This window comes from Helicoverpa zea, chromosome 1 (assembly GCF_022581195.2).
Source record: "Helicoverpa zea isolate HzStark_Cry1AcR chromosome 1, ilHelZeax1.1, whole genome shotgun sequence".
In the NCBI taxonomy this organism is placed as follows: domain Eukaryota; kingdom Metazoa; phylum Arthropoda; class Insecta; order Lepidoptera; family Noctuidae; genus Helicoverpa; species Helicoverpa zea.
Window position 1 is genome coordinate 12,191,210 of NC_061452.1, and position 15,246 is coordinate 12,206,455.

The 15,246-nt window shown below is 34.6% G+C and overlaps 2 protein-coding genes and 1 long non-coding RNA gene across 13 annotated transcripts in view; 1 reads left to right on the top strand and 2 right to left on the bottom strand.

Moving 5' to 3' along the window:
* The window catches only part of LOC124631044 (kinesin-like protein KIF13A), a 135,934-nt gene extending 126,738 nt beyond the window's left edge, over positions 1–9,196 (bottom strand). For all 11 annotated transcript variants that reach the window (XM_047165211.1, XM_047165232.1, XM_047165186.1 and 8 more), the window contains exons 1-2: positions 8,982–9,196; positions 4,674–4,761 (exon numbers count right to left, since the gene is read on the bottom strand). In XM_047165211.1, the coding sequence (XP_047021167.1) occupies positions 4,674–4,761; positions 8,982–9,036 (143 nt within the window). In that variant the 5' untranslated portion in view covers positions 9,037–9,196. The remainder of the gene's footprint in view (positions 1–4,673; positions 4,762–8,981) is intronic.
* Positions 1,968–2,562, bottom strand: LOC124631130. Its single transcript, XR_006984479.1, has 3 exons — positions 2,324–2,562; positions 2,141–2,235; positions 1,968–2,030 (listed from the first exon to the last, which is right to left on the bottom strand). It is a non-coding gene; the product is annotated as an uncharacterized LOC124631130 (long non-coding RNA).
* An 804-nt stretch (positions 9,197–10,000) lies between the features above and the next one.
* Positions 10,001–14,566, top strand: LOC124633787 (proteasome inhibitor PI31 subunit). Its single transcript, XM_047169126.1, has 6 exons — positions 10,001–10,296; positions 10,720–10,869; positions 11,147–11,330; positions 13,199–13,289; positions 13,956–14,108; positions 14,364–14,566. The coding sequence occupies exons 1-6, from the start codon at positions 10,153–10,155 to the stop codon at positions 14,494–14,496; spliced, it is 855 nt and encodes a 284-aa protein (XP_047025082.1). The 5' UTR covers positions 10,001–10,152; the 3' UTR covers positions 14,497–14,566.
* Positions 14,567–15,246: the final 680 nt, after the last annotated feature.

A 15,246-nucleotide genomic window follows, 5' to 3' on the forward strand; every position in this document is an offset into this window, starting at 1 on the left:
GCGAATTCAAAACAAAGCGATAGTGAAAATTTAAATTTCAAAAACTTCTACATTGATTTATGTGTAAGCGGCCGTTAAACTAAACCTTTTCAATTTGGAAGTTTTATTCTGTGGTTAGATATTTGGAGTAAAGAAAAAAATATTTGTTTTCGACACGGAGTATGTAAAATAAGAATATTTTTTGGGTGAAGTTGTAACGGTGCTACTGCTGCGGTAATTAATGCCGTATCGCCTCTGATAAATAATATGCCATTCTTGAAATGAACCTGTATTCTATTATCAATATTAGGTGGTAATCACAAGTAAAACCTGAAACAAACATTTATTTTCTTCAGCAGTATTGACAGAAGCGTCAAGTACTTTCCACGACAAGATAGCGCTTATAGTTTAAGGAAATTCCATGTCCTATCAATGAGTCAACAGCCCAATATTTAATTCATTAGCAATCACTATGAATGACTCATAATGTAGCGCTTTAGTAAAATGTTCATTACCTGTAAGGTACTTATAGTAACCTGATAACAGTTTATTTTTATGATAAACAATTCTATTTCAAACGTGACATCATTTTATCGTTTCTGCAAATTCCAACTTTTTACACATTCCTTAGTTTAATATAATTGTTTAACGTGTTTAATAGGCTATGCAAAGAACTACGTCAGATGTAAATAAATCACGACCTAGATAAACAAAAGACGTCGCATAATAGTTTATTGCAATAGTGCAAACCAGTATTCCTGTTTAAACAAAATAAGTGCTATGCAAATGTAGACTGACGGAAAAAGAAAACATGATAAACTAGTGAAAAACCCGGCTTCGCTCGGGTGAAATTTGACTCATAATACACGTCTAGTTGCAAAATGTAGGTAGAAATTTCTGTAGTCATCGGGTCTCAAGGAATATTAAAGGAATAAGCAAGGCATAGATTCGTATAGCTTCGTTCGTTATGTTTAATAAATATAATAAATAAAAACTGCAAAAGTTTTTACACAAATTATTTTTATTTCAAATTAACATTCAAAATAAACTAACACAAATTAACAAAACATATAATTTTTAAGGTTTACTCTGTGTAAACCTCTTTGTTTTAAGCACTCAGTCTTTTTCTTTACTTTGACAGGTAGATAAGTACTTACTAATTTTAAAAATAAAATATGAAATTGTGGTTCTTTATCCAAATTGGCTAAATCAAGAATAATATTAGGAAGTATGTAAATTGTAATTTTACAATGAGTACTTATCCGAGAATTTGGCAAAGGTACTTATAAAAAAATATTCTCTATTATACATCAGAGGTTGATTTTCACAAAATTTCTCTATATATAACATTTTTCGATAAATATTTATCACCTTTCAAGCCTTGTTCAGTGGTATTGATAATTTGAATTTTTACATCATCGAATCTTCGAACTCGAAATAATTGCCGAGGAAGTTTAAAATCAATTGCTTCATTCAAACATCTTTCCCATTCTTGATCGTCAAAAAGGAGCCCTCTTGCTTGAGCAGCTTCTCGAAATGAGTTGTAAATAATATTTTCATAAGTTCTAACATTCAACTCTTCGTTATCGACCTTAAAGGAGAAAATATATTAGATAAATATTCAAATAATAATAACTATTGTGAATGTATGTAGGTATATCCTCACATCTCTATCTGGTAATAAGTATTATTTTTCATTTTACAGCCACAGCACTCGCAATAATTGAAATTATCTGCAAAAATATATTATACAATTAATAATGTCTATTGTATAATAAGAGCCAGCCAAGTTCAAGTAGAACTTGCGCATGAAGGGGTTCATTTCATTATCGAGAAAAACGGTGAAAAAATCGTGTCTGTTTCTGTGTGTGTTCATGACACCTCAACACAGGCTATGCGTGTGGTCATTTATTATTATTTGTCGAATTATAGAGAAAAAATATTGAGCCGCTTACCGAGTATAATGTTGTCGCATTCCAGACATCGACTGCACATTTGCTTTTGTTTGCCATCTCTTGCAAATATTTTGCCATTACAAAAATTGCATGTCACTGGAAGTAAATAAGTACTTATTTTATTTTTAAATGCAGAAGGCTCACAATCCACACTTTAAGAAGAAAACAAAACAAAATTCACTTAAAAACACAACCTGCCTACATACCTACTAAAATACTACACACCATCTTTACGAAGAGCCCTTCGCTCCATCCACTTTCCACAATTGTGACAATGTTTACCAAATGCACGGAGATTCGGCTGTTAACAAAATGATATAGGTATCATCAAACAAAAGACTAAACGAAGACAGAGACACGACCAACGAAACATTTTATGAAATACTTACGATTTTCGGCATGATGTGTGTAATCCAAACAAAGTAAATGACAATGACATTTGAACAACTAAATGACATTTGAACAAAACTTCGACTTTGAGGTTATGGTTATTATTCTTCTTTCTATGGTTTTTATCGCAATCGGCCAATCTTATGCTACGTTCACACGCGCGCCGCGCAACCCGGCGGGCTGCCTGGCGGGCTGCGCGGCGTGCAGCCCGTCGCGGGCAGGCGGACATTCAAGCTGTTCACACGAGCGCCGTCGTGTCAGTCAGTGCAAGAATGGCGAGCAGCGAGGATCTCGGTGTTGTTGCTGTCATAGCCTTTGGCTTAACTTATTTTTATTGGAAAAATAATCAAAATGATGAACGACGTTAACCATTCCGCCATGTTGTTATCTTCGATCGTAGCGACTTTCTTAGAACGTTTAATCGTCACGAAAGCGCAGGAGAGACTGACTGCCCGCGCGCGTGTAAACAGTCGCCGGGCGCCCGCACATTCATCCTTTAAACTTTGCCAAAAAACCGACACTCGACCGATTCGCGGCGTTCACGGGCACGGGCGCGTTCACGGGCTCGGGCGTACCGTTTACACGCTCGTGAACGTGACTGTGCCCGTTGAATGTCGATTTGAACGCGCGCGTGTGAACGTACCATTAGGTTTAAAGAAAAAACACATAACAAAAAGTATATCATAAAAAAGTGTCAAAAACAATATTTTCGCGAAACGTCAACGACTGACGAAAAGTATTTTTTGATAAGATTCACTAAACGTTGGCGATGCGTATCTAAGCAACGTTTATTAACTACCCAAGATGGCGACTGTGGTTTGCTTGTCAGTGCAATTGAAATTTAACGAAATTCTCCATAATCCGAATTTTGCGGATATATGTTGTCGACTCAAAATTAATATTTTTTTATGTTTTGTTATTCATATAAGGTTTCGATCGAGTCTACCGTACCCTTTGACGAAATTATTAATATAGATACGCATTTGGGTTAGTTTCATCACCGAAGAATGAGAACGAGACCTTTAGTACATAAGACAATGTAAAATGTAGTTACACAATATATGGTTGTACTAAAATTCAAGAGGCAACGTTATTCAAGTTTATATGTATATCTAGAAAGCCCAACTTCCAAGGTTAGGCAGGCGCTAGTAATTAACAGTGAGGGAACAAAACCACGATAAGCTTCAACCGCAAACGCCTTTGTTTACTCCAAATTTTATTTTCGCCTCAAACATTTTTTGTAATTAATTACAGCGCCGAAGTGAGCATCCTTTAGGCAGTTTCAGCAACATTTTGGGCAAGTAATTTTATTTTTCTACATGGAATTTTTAACACGACCATTATTATTAAAATATCTACGTTTATAATGTGGCCGCTTGGTTTTGATCACAATTTTTATGAGTATTTTATCGTCAGCTAACAATGAACGGCATCATCATTACTTTTACAAATCACGTTTCCTTCAATGTTCACATTTGTTCGTTTTTATGCGCAAGCGCCACTTGCGTAACGCAACCTGCGACTGTAACGCGCCAATCAGAGCATCTCGATCCGACGCCAGGTATGTACTTTAAGTTACCGCAAATTTGGCAACGCAGTTTGTTACGAATACCGCATTTTGAAGGAAATAAACGAAAATTCAGTATTACATAAAAGAAAATAGTTCTGAAAGAATTCTTTGTTACAACATCAATATTATGCTAAGCTGAACAGTGTTTTATCTTGTTAATCGAATATAAAGTAGATAATATCTATATTGATAACAAAAATAATACGTTGCAGTAAGTTGATTGAAGAGCGCATTCGACCTTACTTCAATCTTCCTATTCGCTAAGCTGGTGTTCGCCGTCCATGTAGGGCAAGGATGATTTGTAAGGTCGATACGGAAATACATTTTTCGTAGCGAACACGAAGCCGCTTAATAACATCAGATTACTCACTAATAAAATGATTTGTGCATTGAATATTCTGATAAGATTGCCTACTTATCTACTTGCAATTTTAACGATTATCGCTTTAAAATCGGGTGAAGATCAAGGTCCATTCCACTGTCGCTTTTATCTTATGTGTGGAATTTCACCGCTTTTACCTTTCGTAATTAAATCCGTATTAAGAGGAAACAATAAAATCACGTGTCGTCTGGACCGCAGCTGCCGCATTGAGGGCAAAGAGCGAACAAAATCGGACTTTGTTTCGCGTTGTATTGCAGAAAATTTTGCTGGTATTGAAGACTTTTTAGTTTTCGACGAATCGTCTTTCGTAGTTGTTACTTTCAGAAGCAATTTAGGGATTCTATACGTTACGTTTAATTACTCATATAAGATTTGTCATGATTACGTTAAACCCTACCTTTCTTTTTCGTGCGCCGACTGTGGAATCTGCAGTATCGTCTGCTGACTCTCCATTTCCACCACACATTGTGTACCCAGTTCGAGTTCTGAAAGAAAGAAACAATTGTTAAAAGAATATCGATCAATCATTACTAAAATATCATGAGGTTGACGAACAACGTTAGTACAATGACGTCTCACGATGTAGACGACCTTTTGACCTATATAATGAACAAAGCCTACGTAGAATTATTATCGATGTTAGGCTGTAAATAATTTAAGTTTTTACATGTCACAGTACTCATTTTGTACCTCATTTGTAGAAGCAAAGCAACTCATTGCTTTTGAGAATCAGATAGAAGCATACAGATTGATTATGCGCCTTTGATACGTCCTCAAAAAAGGACTACCTATTCTATTAGATATATATGGCAAAGTTTTGTATAAAACAGGTACAAACGCTATCCTCTGCGATCAATAGAACACCGTACTAGAATTTATTCGCAGCCACAAATCGTGCAAGATAACGGAATGTAATCGAACTAGCGAATTTAATGCCAGGACAGCGGTAACACCTCCCGACTGGAATGCTAATCGCCTTTAATTATTTCGTGTAAGGATAATGGCAGACCCTGGGACTAATAACGGACTATTTAGTATTCAGCCTATTCGCTAATCAATGGTTATTTGTGTAATGTAGGTAGTTATGTGTTAGTGTTCCATAGATTAGATTAGGTTGTTGTTTACAATGTACATACTTATACTTAGTAATAGACAACAGGAAAATGGTAAGCTATTATTGTTCATGTTCATTTTATAGTGAATGTTAGACACTGACAATGACACTGATGTTAGACAATGTTAAAGAATCAATAGGTAAGTTATTTAATTGGAACTACCTAGTTTTAGTCGCATCCTACAGCATACAATCAGGTTTCAATCTAGATTTTAGCAGATATCTTGACTAGTGATAACACGTTCATTTAAACTAGCCAACACACAAAGTGAAGCCCTTTCTTACCGCTTCACTTACATAGGTGCAAATAAAACCTCCAACCTACATAATACATACGTACTAATTTAAATAGTAAGTACCCAAGCGGCGTGTCAAGCCGAGGTCGGGCCGTACGTCCGTGGCGATGCTCTCTCAAATCCGGTTTTACTAGAACATTTTATGTACGCTAGGCTTATGTAAAGCAAACGGTATTATCTCGGCTAGACGTCGGAACAGACTGCTGTTTGAAGAGTTTACACTTCACACGCAGGGAATATATGGTTACTTTTCGTAACATCTTGCCAGAAATTTGAATATTCGAATAGTTTAAATTTTAAATCAAGCTAAGACACGGATTAGTAGTAACGATAGCGATCTGATTTCCTGAGAATACTTTCGGAACAGACAACGGTTTTGACAACGATAGGTGCTTCTCGAATTGCAATTTCTGGTATGGCCGACATCATCGTCTGCCTAGCCTTTACCCAATGTGGAGTCGGCTTCCAGTATAACCGGATGCAGCTGAATACCAGTGTTTTTGAGTAGCCGAGACCGTGCCACAATACATAAATTAATAATTTTCAACATTAAAAGACCGAATTCCTGCGGTAAAAAAGGAAATAGTGCTCATCGAGGCGCTGCGTGTCGCAACGTACAGTCCAGTCTAGAATCGATTTGACAAATTACGTAAAGACGTTTCGCTGAAAGTAGAGCAACGGCAATCACACCGAGGATTTCCACGAGTTTATTTACCATGACGAATGCAAGTGAGCGTGCATTCTTGTACTAAAATGATCTCGCAGTTTACTCAACTATTTACTAACAAAGTCATTCAGACGTCTTTGTCAAGGTTAAATGGTTATAATGACTCGTATTGTTATACTTTCTGGTCCATCTTATATAAAATTTTAATTACAAATCGAATGAAATTGTGGAATTCAAAAAGTGATACATTGAACAATGCTTGATAAATTAGATAGGAAGCAATTTCAGTCGTCGAATTTCTCAAAAAGCGCTAATTCTGTTAGAATATCGCAAAAAGTCCGGTACTTTATGTTACGCTCCGATCACCCGATCGACTGGCGAGGTAATCGTCGATTATTAATATTTTAATTCAGATAGAATAGACTATAGAACTCATTTATATTTTACGTATGTAGGTCGGCCAACTGTTCACAGCGTCGTTATACTGTTCCAGTCCATCCATTTCCATCATACCAAGCCGAAACAGGTGTAGTGCTGAATAAATTATCTTTCCATTTCATGACAAATGTAGATTTATCGAAAATCTGTATTTTCCATATATAAATAATGTGTCTGCGTGAAACTCTGCAAGGGATTGAGTTCGCGTTTTTAAGAGCGATAGCATTTATTTAGTCTATATACCTATATGTATATATAAAAATGAAACGACATAACATGAAAACGGCTTGACCGATTTGGCTGAAAATTAGAGGGGAGGTAACTTAGACCCGGGAGAAGGTTTTAGGATAGTTTTGTCACCATCCGGCTACGGGACGCGGGTGAAACCGCGGGCGAAAGCTAGTAGATAAATAAAATGTAGATTCTGCCCTTGGTTTCATCAGGAATTAGAATGTTTTAAATGAAATCCCATCTAGAGAATTCAATCTCACTGACAAACTTTCATATCTATTATAATATCAGTACAATTCATTTTAATAATTTTAAACTAAACTAACGTTACTTGCAAAACTCATAGTAGGTACGTAAAAGCAGCAAATTTTAAAATAATACTGCATATTGTACAATTAATGTAATTACACATACAATTTGGAGCAAGGTTGAGTTATTATATTCAATGAGAAGTATGAACAATTAAATATGTTGAGGTCTATTAAATATCCTGTTTTGGTCTTACAGGCAGGAAAATTATGTTTTATTTACACTTATATGCGTGGATTCACATTTTTGCAGTCTGCTCATTCTTAGAAACACTCATTCTCAAAAAATGAGATAGTCAAAACATGGTTCTTTTTTCCATTTTGTTAGGTACTTCATTCTATGGGACAATTAACATGAGTCAGCAAATCTTAGTCGGTAATCGCAGTAACAAAAAAACACAAATCTCGTTTGTACTTCAATCAAATAATTGGAGTAGTAGAATTGTAGTTTTGCACAAGATGATTACGCATTAAATTAGGTAATTGACAAAATAGAAATAGCTAACTAATTATAGGTTTTATGTAACAAATACATGAAGATGCTGTTTATGTTGAAACTTCAGATATTATCTCAACAAAGAATTCCTTTCGTTTAATTAACACACTAATACTAAAATGAGGCAATAACATAAATGTAAGAATGACTCATTAATACACTGACAAGGCTAGAGGCTATTTTGAAATGTGAGTAACTTGCTCATGGAAATATATGTATTTCGGAGAATTTGTCCAATCAATTATCTTGAAAATTATATAATAATTTATCCTACTAATAGTGTTATCAAGATAGAGCTATATTTATTATCATGCTTTGTGGCAGCGAATCATTATACCAAGAAATGTTTACCATAAAAAAAAACTGACTTTTTCATACTCAATAAACCACATAATATTGTATGTAGGTAAAGGAATAATTTCAGAGATCCTTTTTCAATAGAGACCTAAAATTTATCTGATCTTTTGGACTACTAAAACATTACTTTATGTAGCCATATCTAACATTGAGAAACTTAGTTTTGGGACACTAACAGAGGATCATGAAGAAGGATTGACATATCAACTAATTCATTGGATTGGAACACTTTTGAACCATATCATACAATGCATTAAATCAACAATGGTTTAAAAATAAGTCTGGTTATCATTTATCAAACAACTAGTTGGGTTTTTACTTATTTGGATAAAATCAGAAGAATATACCAGGATGTTCACTGATAAGTAACACTACCTAATCAATTTGACTAAGTATAATAAAATCAAGCAACGTTTCATTAATCTAGGGAACAAAGGCTCTTTTGTGCAATTGTAAATAAACAATACTTAGTGCAGCAAAATTGTATTTCTACTTATTTACTACAACAATTTTGAAGTTACATAAAAAATACAACATTCCAGCAAGCAATTATGTTAACAACATAACAAGTTTGTTGAAGGCAGCGATCTTATATCAATTATTTACAGCCGAATTAGAACATAATCCATTCCACTGAAATAATCAATTCTATATAATTCTACAATAGCGAATTACATACAACTATCAGTTATTTTATCTTGTACGTCTCATGCACAATGTACACAGATAAACTGAAACAACGTAGTCACCTGAGTGATAGCGATTTCTTTATTTATTAGCAAAATGAAACCAGCTTACCTCGCCTGTTAAAAGGACGAACCCGAACGGCTACTTTAATCTTATCCGTGGCCATTTTCGCACTCAAATTACACAAATACAATTAAAACACAACACTTTGCACATAAATGTTTAGTAAATTATTGCACATATTCACCCATATTCTAAAACAACAAAATTCATTATTTCACGTTACGATCACGACGTTCCCGGATTGACACTGTCCGCCATGTTGTTTTTACTTCGTTCGATAGTGCTTGACGTGTCTACCTCGGAACACGATATACATGACATAAACAAGTTAAAGACATAAACGAGTAAAAGTTACAATCGATTTGGAGATAAACAAATCTTATTTAAACTTATCTGTCATTATGTAAAGTAGTTTTGCTACTGTATTGTAACCGATTGTTACATTTATTTTGTGAAGTAACGAATTATATTAAAAAGAAGAAAGAGTCAACCTTAGAGTTATATTGAATTATTAACAAAGACTCATAATTACTAACTGCTATCTAGAAGGGTTTTGCTCTAGGCACTTGCTAATTAATTAAACTTATTTTGTTTTTTTCAATTTTTATGTCCGCTGGTAAAATTGATGTTGAAATTTTCGTATAATTATGTATATTATGTAGAATTGTTTATATTTCTGATACTTGGAAGTTTGAATAGATTGATATCAACTTGAATTGAAAACTTTAAAAAATGTTTCTTGGGCCATCGGTCAAAACGAGTAATTAATTAATTTTAAAATCGATTAAAATATCCATATAAAGGAATCGATTCTTATCATGTACATCCCTAAAACTCATAATTGACTATTGTTGCCATAGTTAATAATACAAAATATATGTTTTAAAATTAAGACCATTTGTTTTAATCTTTTGAATAAGAATAAAAATCATTAAACTTCATCATTTCATTTACTATGGCGTTCCAATCATGTTCCAATTTATGTTATTTTATGTTTACTCACTATTTTGAAGTTGTGCGTAAAGAAACTTGTCGTGTTTTGACATCTAGCCGGCAACGAAATGTCAGCTTGACATCCAAAGCAAAACATGACGAGGACTTTTCATTTTCTCAGGAATTTATAAAACAAGAAACTTTACAAACAAGTCACATAAGAAAGAATACCCAGAAGCACGTAAGATATTAGTCTCAGGCGTAAAATCGAGAGTACAACTTCAAAATGGCAGCCGATGCACTTTTTGGTTGGGATTTAACTTTTAAAACTGTTGAGAAAGATATCAAGCGTAAATCCGATGTAATTATTGCATTTATACATTGGAACTTATCGAAGAGGGGATTTAGAAGTATTGGAATAGGAGATGAGGTAAGAAATAGCAGACGTTTACTAGCACTATTACGAATACAAGTGACATCAAAACGTTTAAATGAATGAGCATAATAATGGGTGAAGTGTACCGCTTAACTATATTAATAACCAAACCACAACCAACCGTATAATTGCCGGCCATTGGTCAAACTGGTGATTTGACAACTAAAAATGGTTTGGTTACCAAACTCAGGGTTAAAATGCACAAGACCAGTATATTATAATTGCACCAACTTTCATCTGTGGGCATTAGCCCTAATTTAAAGTATTGAACCTATTGAAACGTGGTATCTTAACTATAGAAAGAGCAGTTATTAATTTGCCATGCATATCTATTGCTAGTAGGTGGATATATCTACACTATGAGTTGTATACAATAGCTGATACAGTAGGTCAATAAAATATTTCATTCTATTTCAGAGGACTTTATCTGGAGATGAAGAGAAAAGCGAGCTGCTACCAACTGGATGGAATGACAAAGACAACTATGCCCTGAGATATGTTCTTGATAACAAACTGTTCATTCTGCATGGTCTGAGCACTGATGGCAATCTCATTGTCAATCTGATGGTAATTGTGTAATTAAAACTATATACCTACCTATTTTGACCATAAAGAAATCATGGAACCTTAACCTCCTTTGCTCTCATTCTGTTAAATGTCAATTTATGCATCTGTGGATATCTGACTTGTCATTGTGGTTTGTCCAAAAAAGCAACAATGAGTTGCAAATAGTAAAATGTTTCTTTATTAACATTATTCTACAGTCTCAAAATCATGATCTGGCTAATAACAGTATTAGGCTGAAACTATGTACTAATCAAAGTTACCCTTAATTCATTTCCAGAGATCTGAAGACTTAGCCGTGTCCAACATAGCAGTAAAGATTGAAGAAACAGTGAAAGACTTATGTGGACCTATTGATAAGATCATGCCAAATCATAAAGAGTTAATATATAATGTGAAGAGGGACCTAATTGATACGGTGACCGAGAGACCTACTGCTACTACTGAGACTCAGACTTCTAGGAGTAAGTGCACAGTATCTGTCTTAATTTCTAGTCTGTCTTCTTCCCATCAGTTATTTAAATAGTTATAAAAGTTTGAGAACAACCTTAAGACCTTCTTGGGACTACTTGTATGAGTGGTGTTAACAGTGCAAATCTTCTTCAAGACAAAATATCATGAAAAAACAACACAAGATTTCAGACAATTACAATAATTCAACACTATAAATATTGATGAATTGTGCTTATTTATCAAACTTGATAATGGCACACAGTTTCATTTGCAATAACAAAAATAACTGCATTCTTGTTAAGCGTGTTATCATCATCATGAATTTTTATAAATAACAAACATTACACATACATATATATGACTATAGTAAGTTCAACTCAGTCTTGCGCGCGGCCTTATGTGTGGGTAACCCTTGTACATACACAGTGACTTTGTGTGCGTGACAAGAGGTACAGTCGGGTACAAATACAGTTATTTAGGGGTTACGGCTGTTTAAAGAAAAACAGTTATTACGTAATTTAATGTTTATTTATTTATAATGATTCTGAATCGCTACTTGAAAAATCAAATGATGAATTTTCGGATTCGCTACTCTCACCGAGGTAAATTATAAACTTTGACTCCATGTCAAAATGTCTATAGTATTTTTCTTTTTTCTTTTGTACATGTCGACAAGTATTACCCAACATCCCTTCATCAATATGACTTAAACGTTCATTTATGAGTTTCATTATTTCCGTCTTATTTTGGTCGACATTATGCGAAGCAATATTATTTTTTAAAATTCCCCACACATTTTGTTTACATTATTATACTAGATTATACGTCTTTTTACATTCTTAGTCCACACTTTTATTTATTGTCCGCGTACCCCGAGATCTAGAAAATATGTAAGGAGTATTTAATTCATCTTAGATATTTCACCTCATTTATTTCTTAGATACTGTCAACGTCAATTTGAAAAAACTTATGAGAAAATAATGAAAAACTGTAAAATGTAATAATAAAAAGCTTTGAATGTTGTTTCATTTTTTGAAACGCTACCTGACTCCTTAAACATTTTCTCCGTGAAGAACTAGACATTTTCGTAAACGACTGTACCCATAACAAAAAGCGATAAGAACACGTCATGCTCGGACGACGTCACTGTCACACGAATGAAAGTTGTATATTTACAAGCCGACGCACACATAGGGCCGCGCGCAAATCTGAGTTGAACTATCTATAAGTATGTTGTATTTATACACACATATACAGTGACATTATAAATAATAATAATAAGCCATATGTTTTGATAACTTTCACCTTTTCTAATTAATTCATATCAGGAGGTCAATCCTTCCATGGAAAATAACAGCATTATATCAGTCATTCGAACATGCAGCAGTATCAGGTTTCTCCGCTTTGTTATTGTAAATTCTACAAGTCAAGGAAAACCGGTTATTGTATTGCTCATAAATAATTCGTTTTTGTAATTAATCAGGATTTTTATTCAGTTGTGGCGTTATGATCTAACGTTATGTTGTCTCTTAGTGATGTGTTAGTGTTAGTAACACTTGGGGTACTGTTTACCCTGAGTGTCAGAGGTAATGGGAGTTTTGAAATAAGTTTTTTCACAGGAAATTTGCTTGCTGTACAAATTGTATCAAAGCTACTATTATATTAATTTAATGATTCGTGTTTTCATAGATATCAAGTACTTACTTTATATTGGAGCATAACTTATATGTCTTGTACCTAAATAGATACTTATATTTTAATTTTTGTTAGGAAACGATTATGCACCCACTCGACTTTTTTGGGCTCAATGTTTGCTCAACCACTCTAAAATAAAAACTAATTAATAAACATTAAGATGTATAATCGTTATTTGTTTCAGGTGAATCTACTACAAGAAGGCCGCCTGAAGATCCACTGAGAGTCCCACCCCGACCCCTGCCGGGAGTCAACCCTGACACACCAGACCTATGGTACCTTTAAGTAAAGCCCATTGACATTGGCGACTCATTCGTAATCCTAGTGCATAAAACAATAACAATTATTCTTAATTTTAGTACATATTAATATCAAACCTAAGAGTGCTTGACGGTGGACGAAAATTACTTAAAACTAAGATCTCTATTATTTGTCAAGTAAACTATGGGAGCTTCAATATGAGATCTCCATCAGTCTATATACCAAACATCAGACCTGGCACTTTGCCGGAGGGACCACCTAAATTGAAGATGAAAAAGTAAATAAGTAACTAATTACATTATATACCTGTTTATAAGTCAGGCATGTTGTGTATGATTGTATGCATAGCTGCAGATGAGTATGTCCACATAAAAAAAGATAATTTTGTTTAAGATGGGGGAAGCAAAAGTTTTAAAACCTTTTCTGATAACATTATTGTAGCAAAGTTTAATATTAGCATTAGTGTCTATTGAGCTATCAAGAAATTATCATCTCCATCTTTCCTAATTTTCACATAACCTACTACAGAGTCCCCATGTGATTAATTGGAACCAATCATAAAACTTTTAAACTGCATTCATTTACTTTATTCTTCAGAATATGTTGCAGAATGCTTTACGGTATTACATGCAAGTAGAATACAATTATAAGAGTACATAATCTAAAATGTTATGTTTCAGGGGCATGCCACCGCCCCGCCTGCCTAACATCGGCAGTTCCGACCTGGACCCCTTCGCTCCCTCCGGCGGCGGCATGCTGTTCAACCCGTTCGAGCCTCGCAGAGACAGAGACCTGGAAAACCCGGGCTTGGGTATACCTGGAGGATTGCCAAGGTCTGTTCTAATATAACCAATCCTGCTGAAACTTGTAAATGTTTATGATAGTGGCTTTAGCAAGGACAAACGGTTAGATATTGTGTTACTCATTTACGATAGGCCAGAGTCATCAAAAATAGCCTAATACCCTTTTTACATGTATGTACATATCTACGCAGGCTACACGTAGTTCACTGTTAATAAAATTGTGCAATACAACTTGAACAGCATATCAGCCAAATACCACACTTAGTAAAAAAAATGTATTTGCAGAGGGGCAGTGCCACCAGGAGCTCGTTTCGATCCGTTTGGGCCCCCCGGTGGGCCTCTGCCGGGCCGCCGGCCTGCGCCGCCGGATGCGGATCACCTGCCGCCCCCTGGCTTCAACGATAATATGTTCATGTAGCAACCTTACCTATCTGTGACTTTTCATTGTCCACATCTTTATGAATAAAGTTAATTTTGAAATATGTTAACATGTGCATTTTCATTGTTAGATGCTTTTTCTAAAAGGCACATGATTTCCAAAATAGTTGTTTGCACAGCGACTGCGCACCTTACTAGGCCCTACTACACGGTAATATATATATATTACCGTGCCCGTTCGTATATTCCATATACGTCAGGCATCTTCCCATTTAAGTTAGGTCAGCCCTTATCTCCGCTCCTACCTATAAAAAATGTAGAATTTGTAAAATCCCGCTTCTTGACGTGACATCCGTTACGATTTTTTTGCAGGTCATTGCTAAAAATAACTTCTAAATTAGTAGTTAATGCTATTACGTAATGGCAACGGTAGATTTTTACCGACATCCCAAACGAAGGGGTTCTCAATTCGTCGTATTCTTTTATTTTGCAATTTTCTGTTTCTTTGCATTTGCATTTTTAGGTATTATATGTATATAATACACAGTCATAATACGTAATAATGATTATTAAGTTGTAAGAATAAATGTATCTACCGTAGGATACCTACCTAAAGACTAATAAGCGGAGTGTAGGTTTTTTTGTATGCAAGATTTTTGTTTAAATAAGTTGAAGTTTCTAGCAGTGGATAATTAACATTACATACATAAAATTCTAAATGGACACTTAACAATACCTTCATTAAAGTAAAATCAACTATACTTGTCATTGCAACATTGTTGAAAAATGG

What these genes read in the sequence shown, in the direction of transcription:
- LOC124633787 (XM_047169126.1), top strand. Translation starts at nt 10,153, where the DNA reads ATGGCAGCCGATGCACTTTTTGGTTGGGATTTAACTTTTAAAACTGTT. An exon ending in GTATTGGAATAGGAGATGAG is followed by an intron (nt 10,297 to 10,719) that starts GTAAGAAATAGC and finishes ATTCTATTTCAG; the next exon opens with AGGACTTTATCTGGAGATGA. An exon ending in CCTGACACACCAGACCTATG is followed by an intron (nt 13,290 to 13,955) that starts GTACCTTTAAGT and finishes GTTATGTTTCAG; the next exon opens with GGGCATGCCACCGCCCCGCC.